Below are 22621 nucleotides of genomic sequence, written 5' to 3' on the forward strand. Positions count from 1 at the left end.
ATCCAGGGAATGCAGAGTAGGACTTTCCTCTGAATTACACAACATGCTTTGGGGCTGAATTTCATCTCCTCTCATCTTTCTTGATCTATAAATATCATCCAAGAATTCTAACCACAAGACAAAGTCAGGTTAAATCTAGATTTTTTTTCATGTTTGGTTATTTAACACTGGTTCTTTATCCTTCTTCGTTCGTTCCTTTATTCCTTCCTCCCTCCCTTCCTCCCTCCCTTCCTCCCTTCCTCCCTCCCTCCCTCCCTTCCTCCCTTCCTCCCTTCCTTCCTTTCCTTCCTTCCTTCCTTCCTTCCTTCCTTCCTTCCTTCCTTCCTTCCTTCCTTCCTTCCTTCCTTCCTTCCTTCCTTCCTTCCTTCCTTCCTTCCTTCCTTCCTTCCTCTCTCCATTCCTTCCTTCCATCTTCCCTCCTTCCCTATCCTTCTTCCTTCCTTCCTTCCTTCCTTCCTTCTTCCTTCCTTTCATTCTTTCAACATTTCTTGAGTAGGCAGAAGCATTCTCTAAAGAGTGGTTAAATTTATTTCCCTTAATTTGCAATACAAAGTTGTTACTGGGCGGGGGCATGAGTGAATATAATTTGAGTGAATACAATACTTCCAATTGTAGTCATTTTGAGATGTAAAATTAATGCAAAAACATTAGTGTCTCAAACTGAAAACCTAAACAAAACAGAAAATGATAAAACAAAGAGAGGCTACCAAGAGGAAAGGCAAGATAGGAAGGCAAGGTATGCAGTAAGAAATGTGCTGCATTGGAGTCTGAAGACCTGGGTTCAAATTCTGACTTGGCCACTTACTTCTTGGGTAATGCTAGGGCTGGTGACTCAAATCTTCTTTGAGCTCAGTTTCAACATCAGAAAAATGATGGGAATAGACAAGGGCCACTTTACATTTGAAATCTATGCTCCTAAACATGTGGAAGTTTTCATAAATTGGAAAAATAGGAGAGGGGATGCATGGAATGCAGAGAGGAAAATATGAAAGTTGGGAATTAGGAGATTCAGTACAATTTGACCAGAAACCAGGACACCTGTCTAATGCTGACCTACCACCATGCTTTGAAGGTAGTCATTCATGCACACACATGCTTATCATTCAAATATTGGTTTGGTTACCATGGTCTATTGAGCAATTTCTCCCCACCTGCTGAATGAATTGAACTTCTGTGTTAAAACAAAAGGCCTATGATAGTCATAAGAAAATGGAAGAAATTTCAGAAGTGTGTGTGTGTGTGTGCTAGGGCACAGCTTCTTTGTGTAGGTCTTCATGGATCAACACATCGTATGTTTACTTCATTATTGTTTTAAATAAAGAAAATATCCCATAGAAATGTCACCCAAATGTCATCAATATGAGGTTTAGAGGGAAAAAATTCCAGCCTAAAGTCCATTGCAAAGGGAACTAGTGAAAGAGAGCTAACATTGTTAAGAAACACACAAACACACCCACAAACACACATACCCATACACACATGTTTTGCAGCTAATCCAGGAAATTTGAAAGTTTCCTAAAAAGACAGCAATGCTATTTCTGTCATATTCCTTATGGTAGTTAAAATGTGACACAATAACACTCAGTCAAGACTGGAAAGCCAATCAAATACAATATATTAAACAAGAACATTTTACTCCGACACATATCTCTTATATCAGGGGAGCTTGTAGAGTGACAGAAGGTAATTTGTAGGGGAAAGGCTGATGGACTCTGAGGACCATCCTTTGTCTGAATCACAGATAATCAATCCAATTAGTTCAGGGAACAAATTCAGTTTAACACTTGTATTCTACAGATGCAGAAACTGAGCTCAGGAAAGTTAAGTGATTTGTTCAAGGTCATACAAGTCATCAGCAACAGAGTGGGAACAAAACTCACCTCTCACCTCCATATCCATGGACCTTGGCTCTCTTTTCTGACATTTTTGGGGGAGGCAGGACAGTATGAGAAGAGCTAGGAGCCCCCCCCCCCAACTTGCTATCATCTTTCCTGGACTGGGAATGGCCTTTAAAGAAAGCACTTCTGGGTCTGGGCAGCAATGGCTAGTAGCTACCGATGCCTAGGCTAAAGGAGCAGGCATGACCAGAGAAAACATTAATCACTATGCTCCAGGGGTTAAGGGACTGGGAGAGGTAAAAGGCTTAAGGTCTAGTGACTGAGAAGGCTTGAGAAGATTCGGGCAGGTCTAGTCAACACTCAAATGCCTATTGCCACTGTAGACAAAAACAGAAATAATTAAAAGTAAATCCTTGTACTAGAGTACTTGTAAATGCTAATAGATAATAATAATAATTAATAATAATAATAATAATGATTATAATAATGACATTTTTTTAAACCACTCCAAATTGCATACCACAAACACACATGGTGAGGAGGGGCTTTTATCTGTCATTTGAAATGAGTCACTATCTTCCCTGTGAGTCTATAGCTAATTCCAAAAAGGGATGAGACGGAGCCCACGGGGAACAAGGAGTCTTAACCATGCCTGCTTTCCACTCAGATTATCCACTTTCCAGATTCAAATGGTTACGCTTGGGTTCTATAACAAGGCCTTGGAAACAGAACGACAATGGGAGGATTATCCGAGACACCTGATGCACAATATTTGTAACAAAAGTCGGTGGTTTCTCTGTAAATTACTAATCTTAAAGAGACACAACAAAGCGTCCACAGCTTCAACTTCAAATGGTTTTAAACAAAAATAGAAAGAGCTATGAACAGTGTCCTTATCCCTGTCCAAATCTGATGTAAACAATGTTCATAGAAACTGGGTCTGGTAAGAAAGTTTATCCAATATAGCTGGATAGCAATAAAAACCGTTTCCTAGGAAACTGTAAAATCCTGTACCATGCAGCTCACAACCCAATTAAGAGGAAAGTTAGGTTGATTTCTATATTCAAGGTACAACTTTACACATTTTTCTCTTAACTCCTGTGATAATGTACAAGCAAAGTGGGAATGAAAATTGGCTGTTTCTGGTTGGTTTTTTCCTCTCTCTCTCTCTCTCTCTCTCTCTCTCTCTCTCTCTCTCTCACTGAAATCTCCTGTGAAACTCCTTGGTCTGGTCTGGCTTGTATTTTCTTTCTCAATCATGGCTGGCAGGCCAGCCATCAGACTCCCTGTGCATTTTCGTCCTTCTCTCCAGTGTCAGACTGGCTTTAATATTGCCCTTCTGTTGACAAAGACACCACGGTTTCATGTCGTCCCATTTCTTCCAAGACTGCGGCCAGCATGCTTAGGTTCCCATCTGGGAAGTTCTGAGCTTCCCAGAGATCCAGGATCACTCCGGTAGGACTTGATTTTGTGGCAAAATAATTCAAGTATCTGTAATAAAGAACAGTAAAGCATGCTGAATGGTAGAATGTCTAGGTCAGCCATCCAAGCACATTATGACCTACATATGCTCCCTCCTCAACCTTCTGAGTATCCGAATTATATTTGAGAAGCACATTCACCCAGCTGTGCCCACTCTCTCTGTAACTACAGGTGGCCCTTTAGAGAATTAGTACCAGTCAGAAATTGTGACTTATAAACAGGTTCCAACTCACACTTGGGTTGAAGTTACTTTAGGAGGCCGGATTGACTAAGCAATTGGGCTAATTGCTGAGAAATTTTTAGGTTGACTTCCTAGGGTTATACAAGCATTGTACTGGAGAATAGGGAGGGGGCGGATCTTTGAGCATGCATAAGTTTGCCCTGCTTGGTTTTATCAAAGTAGAAAATGTTTTATTATCACAAAGTACCAGCAATTAGTCCCCCCCCCCCAAATTTATAACTTTTGATAGGAGAGGTAAAAGGCTTAAGGTCTAGTGACTGAGAAGGCTTGAGAAGATTTGGGCAGGAAAAAAAAGAAAACTGGGGTTTGTGTCAGAGGTCTCAGTTTTACTACAGGATTGAGAGTCATTGAATGTATATCTCAGCCTCCACATTGGACAGCGAGCACACTGAGTGATATTTTTCCCTCACAGGACTAGTATAAAGTTAGAGATAGGATTCCACCTGGGATTTCACTGAAGGGACCTCCCAGTGACGAGCAAGCAACTTGTCTGAAAGACAAAGAACTGTCCAGAATGCTGAGAAGTTAAGGGACTTGTACAGGGTCACAACGCTGTTGCCTGTCAGAGGCAGGACCTGAGCCACAGTGTTCTGGCTTTGAGATGGGCTCTCTGTTCATTGTACAACCTCGCCTCTGTGTCATGAGACTAATCCACTGTAAATCATAAAGAGGTCTTGTCACAGTAAGTATGATTGTAATGATGAAATATAAGGACTGCCCAGCACTGTTCTGATCAATGACTAAAACATGAATTGAGACTAATCCCCCATCCCTATATTTACCCAGGTCAAGCAAGTACAGGTCCCTTTTCTACACTATAAGAGAGTACAATGAATTGACTATAACATTATATGATATAATCCATGTTTATCTAGTATATTTTCACACTTACTGGGATAAATATAATGTTTAGAGAAGTTGCATTTAACTTCAAGGAGAGAAGCCAGCAAAGGCACCAATTGTGTAAAACAATATATGATCCATAAACCACAGAGCAAAATGAGATTATTAAGAGGGAAAGGATCAGGGAAAAGCTTTCAATTAAGAAACATTTTTGAGCACCCAATAGGTTTCAGACATTATGCTAAGTAGTGGAATAAAAAACAAGCTAGGCAAAAGATAGTCTTTGCCCTCAAGGAACTTGCAATCTAATGTAAGAAATAATAAGCAAACAAAATAATAAACTACAGATATGATAAAGAGGTAATAATTACAGAGGCAATATATAGGGGTAATAATAGGGGTAGAAAATGCTTCCTTTGTAGAAAGAAATTTTAGTTGTGACTTAAAGGAAGCCAGGGAAAACAAGAGGTGGAGATATGGAGGGAAGCATTATGGGGTCAGCAGGAGAATTTGCCAGGAGCTGAGAGATGGAGGATCTTCCTCCAGGAGCAGGTAGGAGGCAAGTGTCACTGGGTTGAAGGGTATGTGTTGGGGAGTAAGCTGTAAGAAGACTGGAAAGGTAGAGGGGTGCTAGGTGAAGAAGGGCTTTAAATGTCAAATAGGATTTTGTATATTGGTTCCGGAGTTAAGAAAGAACCACTGGAGCAATGGAGCGGCACTGTCAGACCTGTGCTGAATGAAGGATGGATTCAAGTGGGAGAGACCTGAGGTAGGCAGACTCACCAGCAGGCTATGGCAGTAGCTTGTTCGGTGTAGATAATGAAAACCCACACTAGAACGGTGGCAGTTTCAGTTTCAGAGAAGGGGGTCTATTTGAGAGATGATGTAAAGATAAATCGAAGGTATGACTCTCTTTGTTTGGGACTGGAATAGGTTGGAGGAATAGGCAATGGAAAGGGAGTATATTGAGAAATTGAGTTTAGGATGTTTGAGATAGAGTTTACATATATGTGTGTTTGTATGTATGTGTGTATATCTATATATCAAAACCATATTATATATATACATATATGTATAGACAATTTCTTGAAGAAGCAATTTTAGATAAAGAAAAATTTGAAAAATGAATAGTGATTCAATATGAGCCAAAAAATATCCTTAAGTTGTCTCACTAAGAAGCTCTCTTCTCTCTAGGAGATGCCCAGACTGAATGAATGTTTGTACCTACCTATCCAGTTTCAGTTTGTGGGCTAGCATCCTCCAGTCATGACCTCTGGTCTGTGGGGCATCAAGGCTGCTGCAGAGCTTCTGTCGAATAGGGAGAGGGATACTGAAAGCGTTGGGTCCTGTGATGGTGGTGATGGTACTTGCTGGGTCCAGAAGGGGAAAGTCGATGCCAGTGGGTTCCTGTATTTTAGAAGAAAAACAACACAGCATTATTAAGAGAAGAACATTGGGCAACCAATATTTAATCAATGCATTAAATAGGTATAAATGTAAAATTCTACATTTAGGTTTAAAAAATAAATGGCACAAGAACTGGCTATGAAAAGTTTGGTTGGTTTGGGGGGGAGTAGTAGGGGAGGTTAAATTAATTTAATATTGGGTTGTAAAAAATATAATATCTAAAGAGGGAAGGAATAGCTTCATGTATTTGTCCTGGTCAGACTATAACTGGAGTGTTTTCATGTATAGGTAATGCATTTTACAAATAAAACTGACAAACTGGAAAACATCCAGAGGATGAGGAATGACAATGAAAAGGAAGTTAAAAACCAGGCTGTCTAATGATTAGCTGAAGTAAGTAGGAAGTTTATCAGGAAGAAATAGAAGACATGAGGTGGGGAAAAAATAGCAAGAGTCAACTATCTGAAGGACTGTTTGTCATGTGGTAGTACTGTTAGATCTGTTGTCCTTGGAAACAGGTTTCGGAAGTAAAGAGTGGAAATTGTAGAAAAGGCAATTAAAGTTTAAGGTAAGAATATTATTTTTGAACTATTAGAATCAATGTGGGCTTGGACTCTTTGGAGTCTGGTACAAGACTGCTTGGACTCAAGCAGAAGGTGATGCAGACTTGTGAGGGATATTGTAGAAGATTACTACTGAACTAGACTAGATGAACTTGGTCAAAATTGTTTTTCTGTGGCAATGTATTTCACTGAGGAAAACATGTAATAAATGATAGTCATCTAGCATTTAGTAAGGGACTACTATGTTCCCAACCCAGGGCTAAGCACTAGTATTTTCTTAAATCATTAATTGGTTAAAGATGGGTTCAGATCTTGTTGCAGACACATACTGACTGTATGACTGTGGGCAAGTCACTTAAACTCTCAAGTGTTCTTTAGTCTAATCTCTAAGATTTTGATTTCATAGTGTGGGCCTGCATTGGAGGAAGGCATTTCCTAATCTTGGAATTCCTTATGCTAATAAAATCTCAGATCCAGTCCCTTAAGTATACTTTAGTTTTCTACATCAAAACTTTATCCACTGTGGTTTCCATAGATCACTGGTCAGCATAAAAAATTAAATGGAAATTGGGGGGGGGAGTTCTGTAGAAGCCTTAGATGATATGAGAAGGCCAGCAGACAACTCCCAAAAAAGTTTAGAAACGCAGAAATGTATAAAATATATGTCCAATATTGTTTAAGACTAACACATCTTATCTTTTAATACCATAATAGTTCAGACTTCCTTCTCTGGTATGAGAGGAGGGGCGAGAAAAATTTATGTGCATTTTCCAGATTAAGGGAGTGCTGTGCCCCTAACCCCTATGATGTAGAAGGAATAACTAAATTTGTGCAATAAATTTGAATTGTCTGGTTTTTATAGAAAAAATTTCTAAATGAACTGGAATAGCTCAAATGCCATTTTCCAATAATAATAGTTGTCTTTCAGTCTTTTTAAAAAAATTTAAGAATTTATTTAATTTGGTTTTTGCAAGGCAATGGGTGAGTTAAGTGGCTTGCCCATGGTCACACAGCTAGGTAATTATTAAGTGTCTGAGGCTGGATTTGAACTCAGGTCCTCCTGACTCTAGGGCCGGTGCTCTATCCACTATAGCACCTAACTGCCCCTGTCTTTCAGTCTCGAAGAACATGACATGAAGAGAGTGACTTGTATGTAAAATTGATTAAAGTGAGGTTGTGCAAAGATATCATTTGCATTGATTGCCCCATGTGAGCCCAGTGGCCTGACATGGCAAGATCAGGAAGGTTGGTGATGATGGGAGGGATCTTGACTTGTAGAGTCAGATTTTCCTCCCGTCACCTAGGCTCTCTTTGGTGGTATGGTATCATCATGTAAAAACTTTCAACAGTAGAGTAAAGCCGATCCTTCTCTCCATGCTTTAATTTCATGGTGACAAACTTTTGGCAGTACAGTAAAGCTAACCTGTCTCTCAGTGGTCTGACTAATTTTCCAATGTGGTCCTTCAGGAATGATCAAGGAAAAAAGGCAATAATAACTCTTTTAAAGAGTCAAATTTCATGGGGGAGGGCTACAACAGCTCTGAGAAAGAACGGAGTTGACATTTAAATGGTAGAACTCAAATGTGTTGGAGAAAGTCTGACGCAAAAGAGAAAATCAGTGGGGAAATGGCAGCATGGGTCATGTCTTGTACCCCAGCTTGGCTGCTGTCGAATGAAATATTTGACGTTTGCTTTCCTGCCTCTTTACCTTCCCCCAGGTGCTTCCCCTTGCCTGGAAGGCTTTCCCTCCTCACTTCCACCTCTTAGAATTCCTGGCTTCCTTCCAAGCTCATTTTAGTTGTGACTTCCATCAGGGACCTTTGTAGTCCTCCCCTTCCTCTACTTTCTCCCACTTAAAATTGCTCTATATTTATTTACTTTTGTACAAGTTGTATCCCCATCACCCCCAGGTGCCCTGCAGACTGCGTGTTGTATGAGAGCAGAGATTTCTTTGTTTTGGTCTTTGCTTCTCTATCTGTGTGTAACATTTAACTCAGTGCCTTGCAGTGGAAAGGGGACTGGATTTGTGGTTTCTTTAGTGTAGTGGACTTGCTGATAAGAAAAGTCCATTTACCCATGCAGGTCACCACCTTCTCTGAAACTTAGAACCTCTCATTGTTGCTGAGAACAGTGAGCAACTGGGACTTGCCCAGTGTTAAAGATGGGACTTGAACCCAGATCTTTTCAGCACTCTATCAACTAAATGGTTGCTTACAATGGTAGGATAGGCAAGAGGTACTTAATAATGTTTTCTGAATTAGACTGAATGATAGGGATCATAGCTCTTATTAAGGAGGTAGCACACTGTGGGGGGAAGCAACAAAGCATTTGGAAATGGAAGGACTGAATGTCTATTTTGCCTCTGCTCCTGAATACATGGGTAAATTAGGGGTAAGTCACTTCCCTTTCCTCAAACTGAGTTTTTTCATCAATAGTATTAGTGGGGTGTGTTAAGTTAAAATAAATGATTTTTTTTCTTTGAGGAAATAGGAAACATAGGAAAACATGTTGAAAAAAATGAATATTTTGATAATTTTGATCCTCTACCAGCCAATCCAGTTTCTACCAGTAAAGCATTGATCCTTTAAGTAGATTCATCCCGCAAAAGAGCATCAGTGAAAATTCTGACCCTCCTTTGCAGGAGAAAACAGGAGCCATTCTAGTCATTTTTAACTATGGATCAAGAAGGCAAAGCAAATGTTGCCTGGGAACTATTAAAGCAATATAAGAAAATCAATGGAATCGACTTTAAAGTGGGTAACTCCTGGGTGTTCATTAGTTGCTGGAGGAAAAAAAAAAAAAGACAAGGGAGATTCATGTCCAGCAGCAGAGAAACCTAGGGCATAGTTAATGGCTACTATTCTATGAAATTCTTCCTGCTAGCACCTTCAGAGCTGTCCTGGAGTAGCAGCAATAGCCACCAAGGGCATCCTCAGTTATTCCCTGAAGTGGGAATTGAAGGAGCCAGAGTTTCTAGTATTGACTTTGCAAAACTGTGCGTCGTTTGGAAGGCTTTAACCAATACTCTATCCTCCTGGCTATGTGTCAAGCTGTGGAATGCCCCCTTTGTGGCATAGAGGGAAGTTCAGAGCAAAACTAATTTTTGTAATAATATTCAGAGCCGTGTTGATCTTAGTCACAGTACCCAGATTCTTGACTCAAACACTGGCACGTTCTATAACAAGGGATCATTTCATAGTTTTTGTTTGTTTGTTTTTTAATCTTCAACATGACTGGGATTTTAAAAATTTGCCATGTGTCATAATCATTCCAAAGGAGCTGAGGAAAATGATATTGATACTGATATAAAATTAATCAATACTTCATTCCTGAATGGTTCCTTTTTCCTCTGTCATTCCATTGATAAGGGTCTACAGATCACAGCTCCTCTACTATTTAGTAAAAAAAAAAAGTTATCATTCATTGACCAATGTGGCTCTAAACTCAACTAGCTTAGTCCTTGAAGGGCAAATGTAGGGTTTATCACAGAATTCATACTCAAAGCCAGGAAGATATGTGAAATTTTGTTCTGTTGCTATAGTCTTTGAGAATTCAAGATTGCCACCATCCAAGATCATTCATTGAACAGTTAGCACTTAGGTAGTTCTCTAAGGTTTATCCTCATCACATCCCCTCTTATTGTCTTCATTTTACATATGAGGAACCTGAGACTGAGAATGATTCAGTGATTCAGTGATTCAGTGCTCCAATCATTGTGTTACTACTCTATCTCTTATTTGAACACCTAAACTATGAGAAAAGGGCAAAGACTTAGTTGACACAGATCCTGAGTGGGAATAGAAAAAAATATTTAAGTCCATGAAAGTATTACTATTCAGTACTCATGCAATTTGGTTCTAATAAGCCAGGGCATCCTTCTTGGTCTGAATAACTGATACAGCAGTGGATATTGATAGCACAATGTGCTTGAGTTTTAATAAAGATGGCTATTACTTCTTCCATTTACTTAGTAGGTAAAATTAGAGACATCTATATCTAGCACTTATTACAATAATTGTTTATAATTGTGGTTATACCATCTGTCTTTGATGTCATGTTTTCCCTAGATGAAAATATAATTCTATACCCAACAAATAACCAACCAGATGTTATGGGTAATAGTTTTATTAGTAACTCTCCACGACCATCTCTACACTTGCCCTAATGTTGTCCAGAAGAATTCCAAGTCTTGGTTATGACTGCTCACTCTCAAGGCCTTAAGGAAATGATGAAAGCAGAGATGACAAGGATTGAAATGGAGGCAGCACAGAACATAAATATCATTTCATGTCTTCTCATTTTGTTCGTTTTTTTTAGGTTTTTGCAAGGCAAATGGGGTTAAGTGGCTTGCCCAAGGCAATTATTAAGTGTCTGAGACCAGATTTCAACCCAGGTACTCCTGACTCCAAGGCCGGTGCTTTATCCACTATGCCACCTAGCCACCCCCCTTCTCATTTGGTTCTAAAGGGAACCCCATACTCTCTCTTGAATCATCTGACAAACTGCCATTCAGCCTTGGCTTGAAGAGGCAAGGCTGTGAGTAAGGAGGGACTCATGACTTCTCAAAGTGACCTTTTCACAGAGTTTGAGTATTTAGGAAGTTTTTTTTTTAATATCAATTCTAATTGAGTTTCTTTGCACCCTCACACGTTACTACTGGGTTGATTCCTGCTGTCAAAGTGAACAAGTCTACTCCCTCTTTCAAATGACATCTTTTTTAAATACTCAAAGAGAAGTAGAAGGTTCCTTGGATGCCCCTGCACCCTGGGCTTCTCTTTTTCAGGCTCATTATCCTCAATTCTTTTTCAAGATCTTTCTATAAGAATAACTTGAGCTCTTTTTCTCTGCCAGTTGCCCTTCTTTGTATTCTGGCTGGTGTATATTGATAAATTTCCTAAAACATGATGTCCAGAAATCACTACAATGCTTCAGATGTGGAAGACTGCATTGGATACCATCATCACTCTCAACTTCTCTGTGAGATAAAAACCAATCTTTTTAACACTAGTATTCTTCCAGTGATGTTATATGACTTTGAATCATGGAATATCATGGTCTATAAGGGCGAGCCAAAGGGCAATGGACAAACACATAGTAGATGATAAAATAAGCTACAATAAAACATTATGGACCAGGATCGACATGAATGCTTCCTCAACATGATGTATGAAAAGAAAAGGAGACTGGTCTATTAACAATTTGATAGTGATATGTCTTGTATCCACACTGTTACTCATTTAATGAGAAAAAAACCCTATATAAAGGGACTCTATATACCACCTATATATCAATGAGAGGATTATGGGAAGACATGGACAAGAAGTGCATATGTAAGAAGGAAGACCTGAAAGGGTTGTCATCTGCACCATTGAATAGAATGTTCAAATTAATAGATTGCATGTTCAGGGAAGTGGTGGAAATTTTTCTGGATAATGAAGGTCAGATGTTTTTCTCTAATGAATATTGTTCTTATTCTTTCACAGAGTGAAGCAGCAGAATAAGTAGATTTGGTGACACAAAAATGATGTCGTTTAGTTCATACAGATGGTTTGAGTTTTCAAAGTTTGGAAAATTATCTAGGTAATCTGATCTTACATCTTGAATTTGGGCAAAAGTTATCTTTGCACAAGTTGGTTATTCCCATGTGGTATGCTGGGAAACATCCTGGATTTGTAGTCAGATCAACTTGTTTCAAACCCCAGCTCTGCTGCTTATTATGTTTGTGAGTTTGCCCAAGTCATAGCCCCAAGACCACAGTTAAAGGCATTTGTAAAATAAGAGTAACAATGGCTAGATTCTCTCTAACTTCCCTATAAATAGGTTTTTCTATGATGATATTTCACTTCTTTTGGATGTGGAGATTTTTCCTGGAAGTCTTGAAGCGGAATTACATTATTGAGGGAGCAAAAGTGGTGCATGTGGGTATGCAGATATCCAAAATTTCCCTATTTTCTCTCCTCAAGTTCACCATTCAATGTGGGCATCAAGAACAGAGAGAGACAGACACACTGCAGGGGAGAATAAAGCTACTGTCTGCCATGTGGCCAGTCGACAGCTGGCTTTGGGAATAGGACTTCTTGGGTTGCCAGATTAAACTGGCATCACCCATCACCTGTGGAGATAGGGAGCAGAGGAAAGGAGAATTGAGATCCAAGCCTGCAGCAGAGATGCAAGCTGCCAAGTAAGATTGCAAGGAACACTGCTGCCAAGGGGAATTCCAGAGTTTTGGGGTCTGCCAGCTCTCATGGAACATGGAGGAAAAGAGAACTGGGGACAGAGAGACCAACCCTTCTTTCTATGTATCTATCCTATAGATCTATCCAGGGTTAGAGTTCAGAAAGCATACACACACACACACACACACACACACACACACAGACACACACACAGACACACACATGCACACATACACACAAAGCCAAAGGACTATGAGTTAGGAAATTACCCATATCATTCCATGTACTCATTTCACATTTGAAGAAATTTCAACTCAAGGAGATTAAATGACTTGACTAGAGTCTCACAGGGCAGTCATGTCTGAAGTGGTATGTGAACCCAGATTCTCTGACTCCACAGACAGCGCTGTTTCCACTGTGCCAGGGAATAGGTGAACCATAGCTGTTCCTATAAATTTTCAACAAACTGGACCATTATTTAATTCACCTCTGGACAAATACTGCATTCAGAACTAGTCTCCACTATGCCCAAGGAGCAATGTAACTCTTGGGGTAATAAGAGGGAAGATGATAGTATGAGAATCAGTAGACTAAATTTGTTTTATGCTTTTCCCTCCCTCATGTTTTTTTTTCCTTTTGTTCCGATTCATCTTTTACAACATGACTAATATGAAAATTTGTTTAACATAGTCACACATTCATAACTTATATCAGATCACTTATTGTCCAGGGGAAGGTGGAGGGAATGAAGGAAGGGAGGGAGAAAATGCTGGTCAAAATCTTACCAAAAAAAATGAGATTTGCCAACTATCTTTGCATATAGTTAGAAAAAAATACGTAAATTTATATTTATAAAGAGTCTGTAGACTTAGTATTCTCTTTTATTAAGTCAAGAGATGGTTAGGGAGGTCCATATAAGTGCATGGAAAAGGAGAATGCTAGATAAACTCTGTCGAAAGCAGTTGGCTGGTGTCTATTTACTGGATAAATTACACATTATACTCCCTTGCTGGTTAATTAATTAACTCATTAATTGAGTGACAATCTATTTCCTGTAGGTTTATGGAAATCAGGTTGATTAAGCCTATGTGACAACAAGAATTGGCTGGGACAACCACCAAGTATAGCCCCTACCACTGTTCTGCTAAGATGAACATAGCTCAAACTTTTTGGCACAGTGGTAATGACACTTAGGGCTTCCCAACTGTAAATGCATAAAAGAAATTAGTTATCATTTTATTAGTACATTTTCTGCATGCTGGTAAAGATATCTTAGGCAATAGTAAGCATGGCAGCAGGGGTGGGAGCAGGAGAGAGCTGGTTACAGCATTCTTCCTTCAAGGTATATTGATTCATCTTTTTTTGAGCTTCAGTTCTCTCATCCATAAAATTACACTACTCCCTCTTTCCCTTTCAGGTTGATTGTTTAAAAAGGAAGGGCTTTTAAAACTTAAAATGCCATAGAAATACAAATAAATATGATAATTTTTATTTTCTACAAAAATCATATTTGCTTAAGTTTGGCTCTGACTCTTAAAACTCTTTAAGTCATTTCTGGAGTGCTTAAGGGGACTGGATCAGAAGGGTTTGGCAGGACTCTTTTTTTCCCCCTTAACCCTATTTTTTTAGATCTATGTTCTTTTCTCTCCTTTCATTCTCTTTTCTCACTGGGTCCTTTTTTAATTCCTTGTCTAGTTCCCCCCCCCCACCCTTACTTCTCTTTAGGGTAGACTTAGGGCAGATTATTTAATATCCACAAATTCTACTGTCTCCAGTCTTCCAGATAAGGGCAGAGATAAGCTCAAGTGTATGTGCCAAGGGGATGAATAGGTGATGAACACAGATGAGGGCCTGTTTGTAGTTCATGAGAAGAGTTCATAAAAAAATTCGGGTATTAGAAACTGTAAGGCATGAGATTCAGAGGCAGTGTGATTCAGTAGAAAGAGCCTGGTCTATCTTTGGCACAAATCCCAACACTGGCACTTGTTCTGCGTGCATGAGTTTGGGCAAATTGGTAAAAGGAGAGAGAAAATATAATTATTGATAGTGAGGAGAAACGGATGGAGGGATTTACAATCAGCAGCATCAACTGTGAATGTAACTTCTCTGATGGACTTATGATAAAGAATGCAATCTACCATGCGCCAGAGCTGATGGTATTGGAACACAGACTCAAGCACATTTTTTTCCTCTTTATTTCACTTTATTTCTTGTGAGGTTTTTTTTATTTTTGGGGGGAGGGGGATTATGTTTACTCTTACAAAAAGACTATTTTAGTAATGTATAAATAAATAAAAATTGTAAATTTAAAAAATAAAATAAAAAATAGAAAAAAATCAGGTGTTCAGACTCAATGATCCTTCAGGCTCTTTCTAGCTTTGGATATATGATACTATGGACTTTTGTAAATCAGGATGGATATATGTGTAATGAAGTTTTATCAGGGAAAAACTGGGAATAATATACTGAGCTAATAAAACCCAAACAGGAAAACTAAAACAGTAGTTTGGCTGTATAACAAGTTAATTGCATTCCTTTTTGTGAGTGACCTACCAAAAGGTCTAATTACCTTGCAGCAAAACAGTGATAATACATGTTATCAAATGAGTATCAAATTATGCTTGTTGTAAGCTGTATATGATTATATTATGAATGTTCAGTCTCCCTAGTTCATTATCCATGTGATGTAATTGTCTGCTCACTATTGGATAGTCTTGACTCTGCTCTATAAACAAATTGATAGTAAAGGGACAATTATGGAGCAGAATTTTATTTTGTGGCTTGTCAAATTCATTTTTCTCCTCTAGGATACAGGATGGGCTCCACAAAAGGGTAGCATGAAGTTGTCTCTTGATTCAAGCTCTGGTCATATAAGATGCCCATTTTCTATTTCTAATCCCTCCCTGATTTTATTTTCTATTGACACTCTTGAGGAAAACACATGGAGACAACAGATGTCGCTGACCTTCTGATCTGAATATTCTAGGGCACTTTCTATAGACAATATAGTCATCCAAGGCAGCTCCTATTCTGCTTGCAGAAACCATGTTTTATTGTTGAGGATAGAGAGTCATGGTGTTCCTGCCAAAAGCCTAGACAAAGAGCCCAGAATGGCCCCCATTTCATGATGAGATGCTGTGGGGGATAGATCCTCAACCCATGTCTAATGAACATGGTCAGAGAATATTGTTCAAAAGATCATAAATCTAAAATTGGAAGGAACTTTGGAGGTCATTTTGTTAGCTCTCTCTTTTTACGGATGAATAAATTGAAGCCTTTTACAAAAATAGGTCAAACAATTTGCTCATGCTCATTTTTCTGGGAACCCAACTCATAACTCATTTTGGTTAGATTTAGGCAAATGAATTGTCCCAAGTTTGGAGTCATCTATTTGTTGGTAAAGGATCTCTGGATTCTCTTGAAGAAAAAATAGGCTAGGTGATCTCTAAGATTCCTCTAATTGTATCTGAAAAACTATAAACTCTAACAAAGACAGCACTATCCTGGGAATCTTGTCTTTAGAAGTTCGTGTCCAGTCCATCTGCCAACTATCTGTGTGATGAGGCAAGATTCTTATTTAGAAGGGAAAGTCAGTTTTTTTTATCAGGGTATGACATCATAGCTACATCAACAACTACTCTTCTATAAATCCCCATATTGAATTCAAAAGCGCATACAATGGCCAGATTCAAACCACTGACCCAGAAGCAAAAAGCGATGCCCCATTTAATCCCCCCCCCCCTAGAATCTGGTCTTTTTTCCCTTCCCTTAAATTTGTTTGTCCACTTTCCTTGGATAAAAAGTCACTCCAGTTTCTGAATGGCTGCTCTATCTTGAGGGATGTCTCGGTGGCAAGGTTGCAAAAGAAATTGTGTTCCTTATACACTAAAGCAAGAAAAATAATTCTCAAGTTATGACCACATTAGTCCAAGCTGCCTTTTCTCTGTGATGAGGCGGAGAGAGGGTGAGGAGGGGGAGAACTGAAGGCCTTTCATTTGTTGCTGCATCTGATCCACCTTTTCATCTGGCAGCAAATGAACACTCCTAACAGAAAGCATGCATCAAAGGGATAACTCTCCTCCCCCTCTGAAATTATGCAGCTTTTGTTGTCATTGGAGCTGGGTGGTTATTGAACTTTGCAGACCTGCTGGGCCCAAAGAGTGAAAACACCATCCAAAGTCAGCGGGGTGGTTCTGTGTGCCTCAGAGATATGGCTTCTGCAATGGAAGGGACTGGCGGTTGCTATGGCATTGTGACACCAAGATCATTCCTCATGAATGTCACTGGGGGCTGTGACTAAAGTGGTTTATGAGTCAAAAGACTCATGGAACTCCACAAGGAAAAAGATGACTGCACCTCAAAGGGATATGGGAAAAGGACTAAGGGAGATAAGTCTCCAAATATGAGATAGAGAGGAAGACAAGACGAACAAACTGACATTTCATTTGTCACTGTGTGTAGGGCAAAGAAACGAAGGTTGTATTTTAAGTTGGCTATGGAGTGCTGCTGAAATAACATGGAGATCCCAGGCTCAACTAGAGGTATAGAGATGAGGTAAAGTCTATGTATAAGAGCCCCAAAGTTCAAAGCACTGAATCTGCCTCTGTTCATTTTTGTTTCTCTAAAAGTTACGAAGTTTTAAACTATGGTTTTGGGAATCAATTTGAAATGAGACAATCTCCTCCCCACATTTTTCTTCATCCTCCTCATAATGGAAGCTTTGTTGGGTAATGAAAAATAGCTACTCATTCAAAGTAAATCAACAAAATGTCAACCAAAGTATGGGAAGATAATAGGTAAAGAGAAACTGGGAGGAAGCATACAGGGGGAAAAATTCATAGATTTTTTTAATCTATCATTGGAGTACCCCATCCCCAGAGGAGAAGAGAGACAAATGCTTGTTGTCTGTTTGAGGATGCATGAGATTCTGTAAGAAGAGACTACAATGAAATTCTATTTTCCCTTCACTTTGAAAGATGGAGAAAAGTATGAAAGAGTCAGGGAGAAGCTCATAGAGCTTTTTCTACTCAACTGTAAGGGGGAAAGTGTGGAAAAGCCAATGAGGAAAAAAATATGGTAATTATGGGAAATGTTAGCCTAGCAAGTTGGATATTTTTCTATGTATGTATGTGTATATGTATGAATGAATGTATGGATGCACGTATCTATCTATCATTATCCATCTTTCCATCCATTCATTCAACTCTCTCTCTCTCTCTCTCTCTCTCTCTCTCTCTCCATCCACCCACCCATCCATCCATCCCTCTCTCTCTCTTTCTATCCATCCATCTATTCTTCTCTCTATCAATCCATCCATCTCTCTCGATAGATATGTATATCTATATGTAAACAAATACATACATGCATATGTATGCCTGTTCGTGTGTGTGTGTGTGTGTATGTGTGTACAGAATGTTTGTATAGGTGTTTTTTTGCTTGAAGGCTTTGTTTGACAAAGTTTTGTGAAAGGATTTTAAAAAATAATTTAATTTCCCTAGTGAGTTTAAAATACAAATCTATTTACAAAGTTTTTGACATGTCTACCTTTGGAGGAACATATATGTATATATATATATATATATATATATATATATATATATATATATATATATGTATTGTATGAGCTGAGGCAGAGAGATGGTCCATTCTCTTCAAACTGCCCCTTTCTCTCCTATGAACTATAGTGAGAGATGGCGATTTTCTTGTTTACCTCTGACACTGTACAGGAAAGCTGGAAGATCTGGCCTTCTCCCTCTACCTGCCGTACGCAGAGCTTACAAACTAACTCCACTGTGGTCAGGCTGAATCTTTCCAAGGTGAAGGTACAATGGAGGTTTCTTTGACAACCGCTCCAGATATGGTAAAAAGGAATTTCCTATAGGACAAATAAATGAGATGAAATGAAATGAAAGTGCTACAAAGCTTAAAAAAAGCTAAAAGATAAAAAATACATCAAGTAATAACTTAATAATAGTAAAGCAACTTACATTTCTATAGAACTCGAAGCTATTGCCTGCTAAAAGATATTTTGATAGAATGGGGGGGGGAGGGAGATTCAAAGGGGGAGAGATATAGAGAGGATGTGTGTTTATTCCCAAATGAGGAAACTCCCTCTGCCAATGTAGGTTAACACCTTTTTCACATGTTTTAGCACTTGCCTATACATATATTTGTGTGTGTACACATAAATAAATTCGATCTACTTTCATACATGTATCTTTCCTATGATAAGTGCTTAATGGAGACTCACTATGATCTTAACACAAACCATACCACTAACAAAAGCTCCCAGAATAGGACTTTACCTATAAGAACAAATAGTGCTAATAAAAACCAGGATATTTAACTTGTAGTTAGGAAAATATCTTGTCACTTCTCTAGGAAATGATATCTTGGAATGATTTATAGAATTGCAGTATCTCTAAGACTGTTACCAGTCAAACAGGAAGTGCTGATCTCCATGGATAGAGGGGATGTCCTTATCACCCCAGTGAAATTGCAGACCTAGTTCAGTGTCTCTTGTTCCATGAAATAGAACATTGTTCCAAATCTAAGGGAAGGAGCTGTAAGGATTTCACTGTATTGGATGTAAGGTAAGAGATCCCAAGAGAGCTGAGATAGGTTAAAGGACAGTAGTTCCATTACAAAGATTAAAAAAAGAACATATCACATTTAGGCAAATTAAACAAGAAAAATGCAGCAAAGGAGCACTTTCTCCCATTTTTATCTGTCACTTTTAAGTATGAAAATGAGACAGAAATCTTCAGGTGACTGGAGATTTTTATACACATATGTCTGTGGGTATCTATACATCCATGTATAGACACACGCATAATATGAACAATATGAATGTGCAAATACATACATATACACATATATCTACATAACTAGCTATACATATATATATATATATATATATATATATATATATAGAGAGAGAGAGAGAGAGAGAGAGAGAGAGACAGGAATGTAGAAGGAAAGGCACCCATCTCCTTAGAGTAAAATATGTATATTGGTGTATATTAATAGGCATATATTAGATCTTTGGCTTGGATGCACATAGAATTAGATATTAACTCATTGAAATGTAGTTGAATCTTCTGGGGCTAGCTATCAGGAAGTTTGTATTGTAGAATATATAGGTCTAACTGATTCAGTATGAAGGGAATTCCTCTGAGGAATCCACAGGATGAATGGAATAAGGTTGGGGTCCAACAGTTTAAAACCTATTATTTTATTGACTTTAACCCATAGTGGTTTTAAAAAAATCCCTCAATATTAGTTTCTTTACTGAGGTTCCATCTCAACTTTCAAAGTTATATTACAAAATTGGCAATGCTAAATTCTAATTTGGATCATATGGGGAGACCATTCTTGCTTGAAATTGATCCAATTTAAGGATAAACAGTACTTCCTCCCTCCCCCTCCTCCTCCTGACCCCACTCCCAATTAATGCATTGGGAACCTGGATTTGCTGACCCACTACATATATTTCTGTGGAGATTTATTAGGAAGATTGGTTCCTGCTCTTCCTAAAAACACAGAAAACTCACTTTTTGCAACCATTTTGGATTTGAATTTGAAAATCCTAGCCAGTCTCAGAAAATTGTAGAGATGTACCCTCTCTGGAGATTACTTTGGAATAGTGTTGGGGTGGAAGGAGTAGGGATACAGGTTCAGATCCCTTTCTCTGCTTTGTGTTTACATTTTTTCACACCTTTTAGTTCTGACATTTTCACTTCTGCTTGTAATTCTCACCTGGTACTTAGCAATCAGTTTACTCTTCCAAAGGGAATGGGCTATGTCATGAATGGACAAACGCAGGTTATGGGTGCTGCCTTTAAAATGGAGAGTCTTGGGTTCTTCCAGGAGCTGCCCTCCCATCTGTCTCTCCAGCTGCAGAACTTCCTAAAAAGAAACAAAGATGGCAAAAGAAGTCAGTATCAAGTTGAATCATGTATGTCAATTTTCATCAAATGAGCAGATTACCTAATGCTCCCAATCCAAGATCAAATAGACCCCAGCTACCATCATGAGAAGTCCATAGTTTCTGGAGGGAAGAAACAATGAGATTGGATCCTGTATCTATTTCTGCAGGAGTTCTTAACTTCTATCACTACTGCAAAAGAAGACTGCTACAACAGCCTACTCCATTAAGATCGTTGCCAATCATGAATTTTAATTGAGCATTTAGAACCAATCTAACCAGAATCCTCCCTCAGCTATTAAATCCTTTGTACTCCAAATTCCTTCCAGTTTCCTTCTTTTTTTTTGTTTTAAGCAGGGCAATGGGGTTAAGTGACTTGCCCAAGGTTACACAGTTAGGTAATTATTAAGTGTCTGAGGATGGATTTGAACTCTGGTTCTCCTGACTCCATGACTCGAATTCTGTCCATTGTGCCACCTAGTTGCCCTGAGTTTCCCTCTTCTTGATACTTTAAGGAAAAAACTAATCTATTCCAGTAATTTAAGCAAATGCAAAATAATTAGTATAATATACAACATAAATAGAAGATTTTCTAAGGAAAATTCATATTTAATCCAATACCTAATTATATGTTTGCATATACATATGTGTGTATGTGTATGCATAGGTGTGTGTGTGTGTGTGTGTGTGTGTGTATGTATATGTGAAGACTGAAGCTTTTCATTGGCCAGAGGGGAACACAGAAGAAAGCACATTTGCTGTTGTAGTTTGGTCTACCCATTAAAAACCTCATCTCCTTTTGTTTGGAGAAAATTTAGTAAAGTGCAAGGAAGGTTGAAGTTTATGGTGATGATGACCCTGAGATATTTCAGTATTATTAACCATCAAAGACTGATATTTTTCGTTGTCTATTTACTAAGGCAACAAGATCTGATATATTATAGAAAGGTTTTAGACATTCATTCATTCATTTACTTAGCATTAAATATATAGCCCACGATGTTAGGTATTGAAGATGTAAAAATAAACAAGACATGGTCCATGAACTTAAAGTGAAAGAAACTATGAGTTTTGAGTTAATGTTCATTTATTAAGAAAGTAAATTTTAAAGAAAATACCTAGCCTCCAAATTTTTGCACAATTAAAATTTTATATTAGACTGAAACAACATCAGAGCATAATTCTGTATACACAACAATTTCTCAAACTTATTGGAAGAGATTAATAATACATTTTGGGGCTTTTTTTTCAAGGCAATGGAATTAAGTGACTTGTCCAAGATCACGGCAATTAGGTAATTATTAAGTGTCTGAGATCACATTTGAACTCAGCTCCGCAGGGCCGATGCTCTATCCACTATGCCACCTAGTTGCACCAGCAATACCTTTTTAAAAGAATAAAAGGAAACTGCCCTTAAGGGGCATCCACACCTGGTATTCTGGCTACAGTCTCAGGAATTCTTAGCTGCAGTAAGGCTAGACCATCAGTAAGCCCGACACCAACATGATGAGCCTCTGAGAATAGGCTGAAAGGGGGCCACTAGATTTCTTAAGAAGGGACAAAACAGCTGAAAAATAACAGAAAATAATAGAGCTAAACTCCTGTTCTGATCAGCAATGGGGTTGGGTAGTGACAGAGGAGGAAGGGAAAGAAAAGCCAGCTTGGGCAAGAAGGAGGAAGGAAAGAAGGAAAGGGAGGGACAGTGGGACACAGAGAGGAAGGAATAAAGGAAGAAAAGATGGAAGGAAGGAAAAAAAGAAGGATGGAAGAAAAGGAAGGAAAAAAGAGAGGGTGGGAGAAAAAGGAGAAAGGGAGGAAGAGAGGAAAGGAAAATCACAAAGGTAGAAATCGTCACAGGAATGGCTTGTGATTGCTGCTGGCATCTTCTTTTCACTGCATTATTATACCATGGTGTGATGTGTCTCCTTTAACTTTCCTTTGCTGCTACCAGAACTTAGGAATTGGGGGGAGGAAAGTGTTTACACGTGAGTAATGCTCACACTAAGCAGATAATGTATTTTCAGTCTTAGGGGAGGATTTTGGCAAGGTGCAACTAGCTCAACATAACATATGCATCGTGGAGTCTGAACTAGAGCAATGCTTTCATTCACAAGTCTATCAGCCTTAATATTTATTTAATGAAC

General features: G+C 38.6%; 1 protein-coding gene across 1 annotated transcript in view; it reads right to left on the bottom strand.

Moving 5' to 3' along the window:
- Positions 1–392: 392 nt before the first annotated feature.
- Positions 393–22621, bottom strand: part of UNC5C (unc-5 netrin receptor C) — a 435583-nt gene continuing 413354 nt past the window's right edge. The window contains exons 14-17 of the mRNA XM_074228072.1: positions 20309–20458; positions 18261–18425; positions 5633–5811; positions 393–3329 (exon numbers count right to left, since the gene is read on the bottom strand). Coding sequence (XP_074084173.1) covers positions 3164–3329; positions 5633–5811; positions 18261–18425; positions 20309–20458 — 660 coding nt within the window. The 3' untranslated portion in view covers positions 393–3163. The remainder of the gene's footprint in view (positions 3330–5632; positions 5812–18260; positions 18426–20308; positions 20459–22621) is intronic.

This window comes from Macrotis lagotis, chromosome 3 (assembly GCF_037893015.1).
Source record: "Macrotis lagotis isolate mMagLag1 chromosome 3, bilby.v1.9.chrom.fasta, whole genome shotgun sequence".
Classification (NCBI taxonomy): Eukaryota; Metazoa; Chordata; class Mammalia; order Peramelemorphia; family Peramelidae; genus Macrotis; species Macrotis lagotis.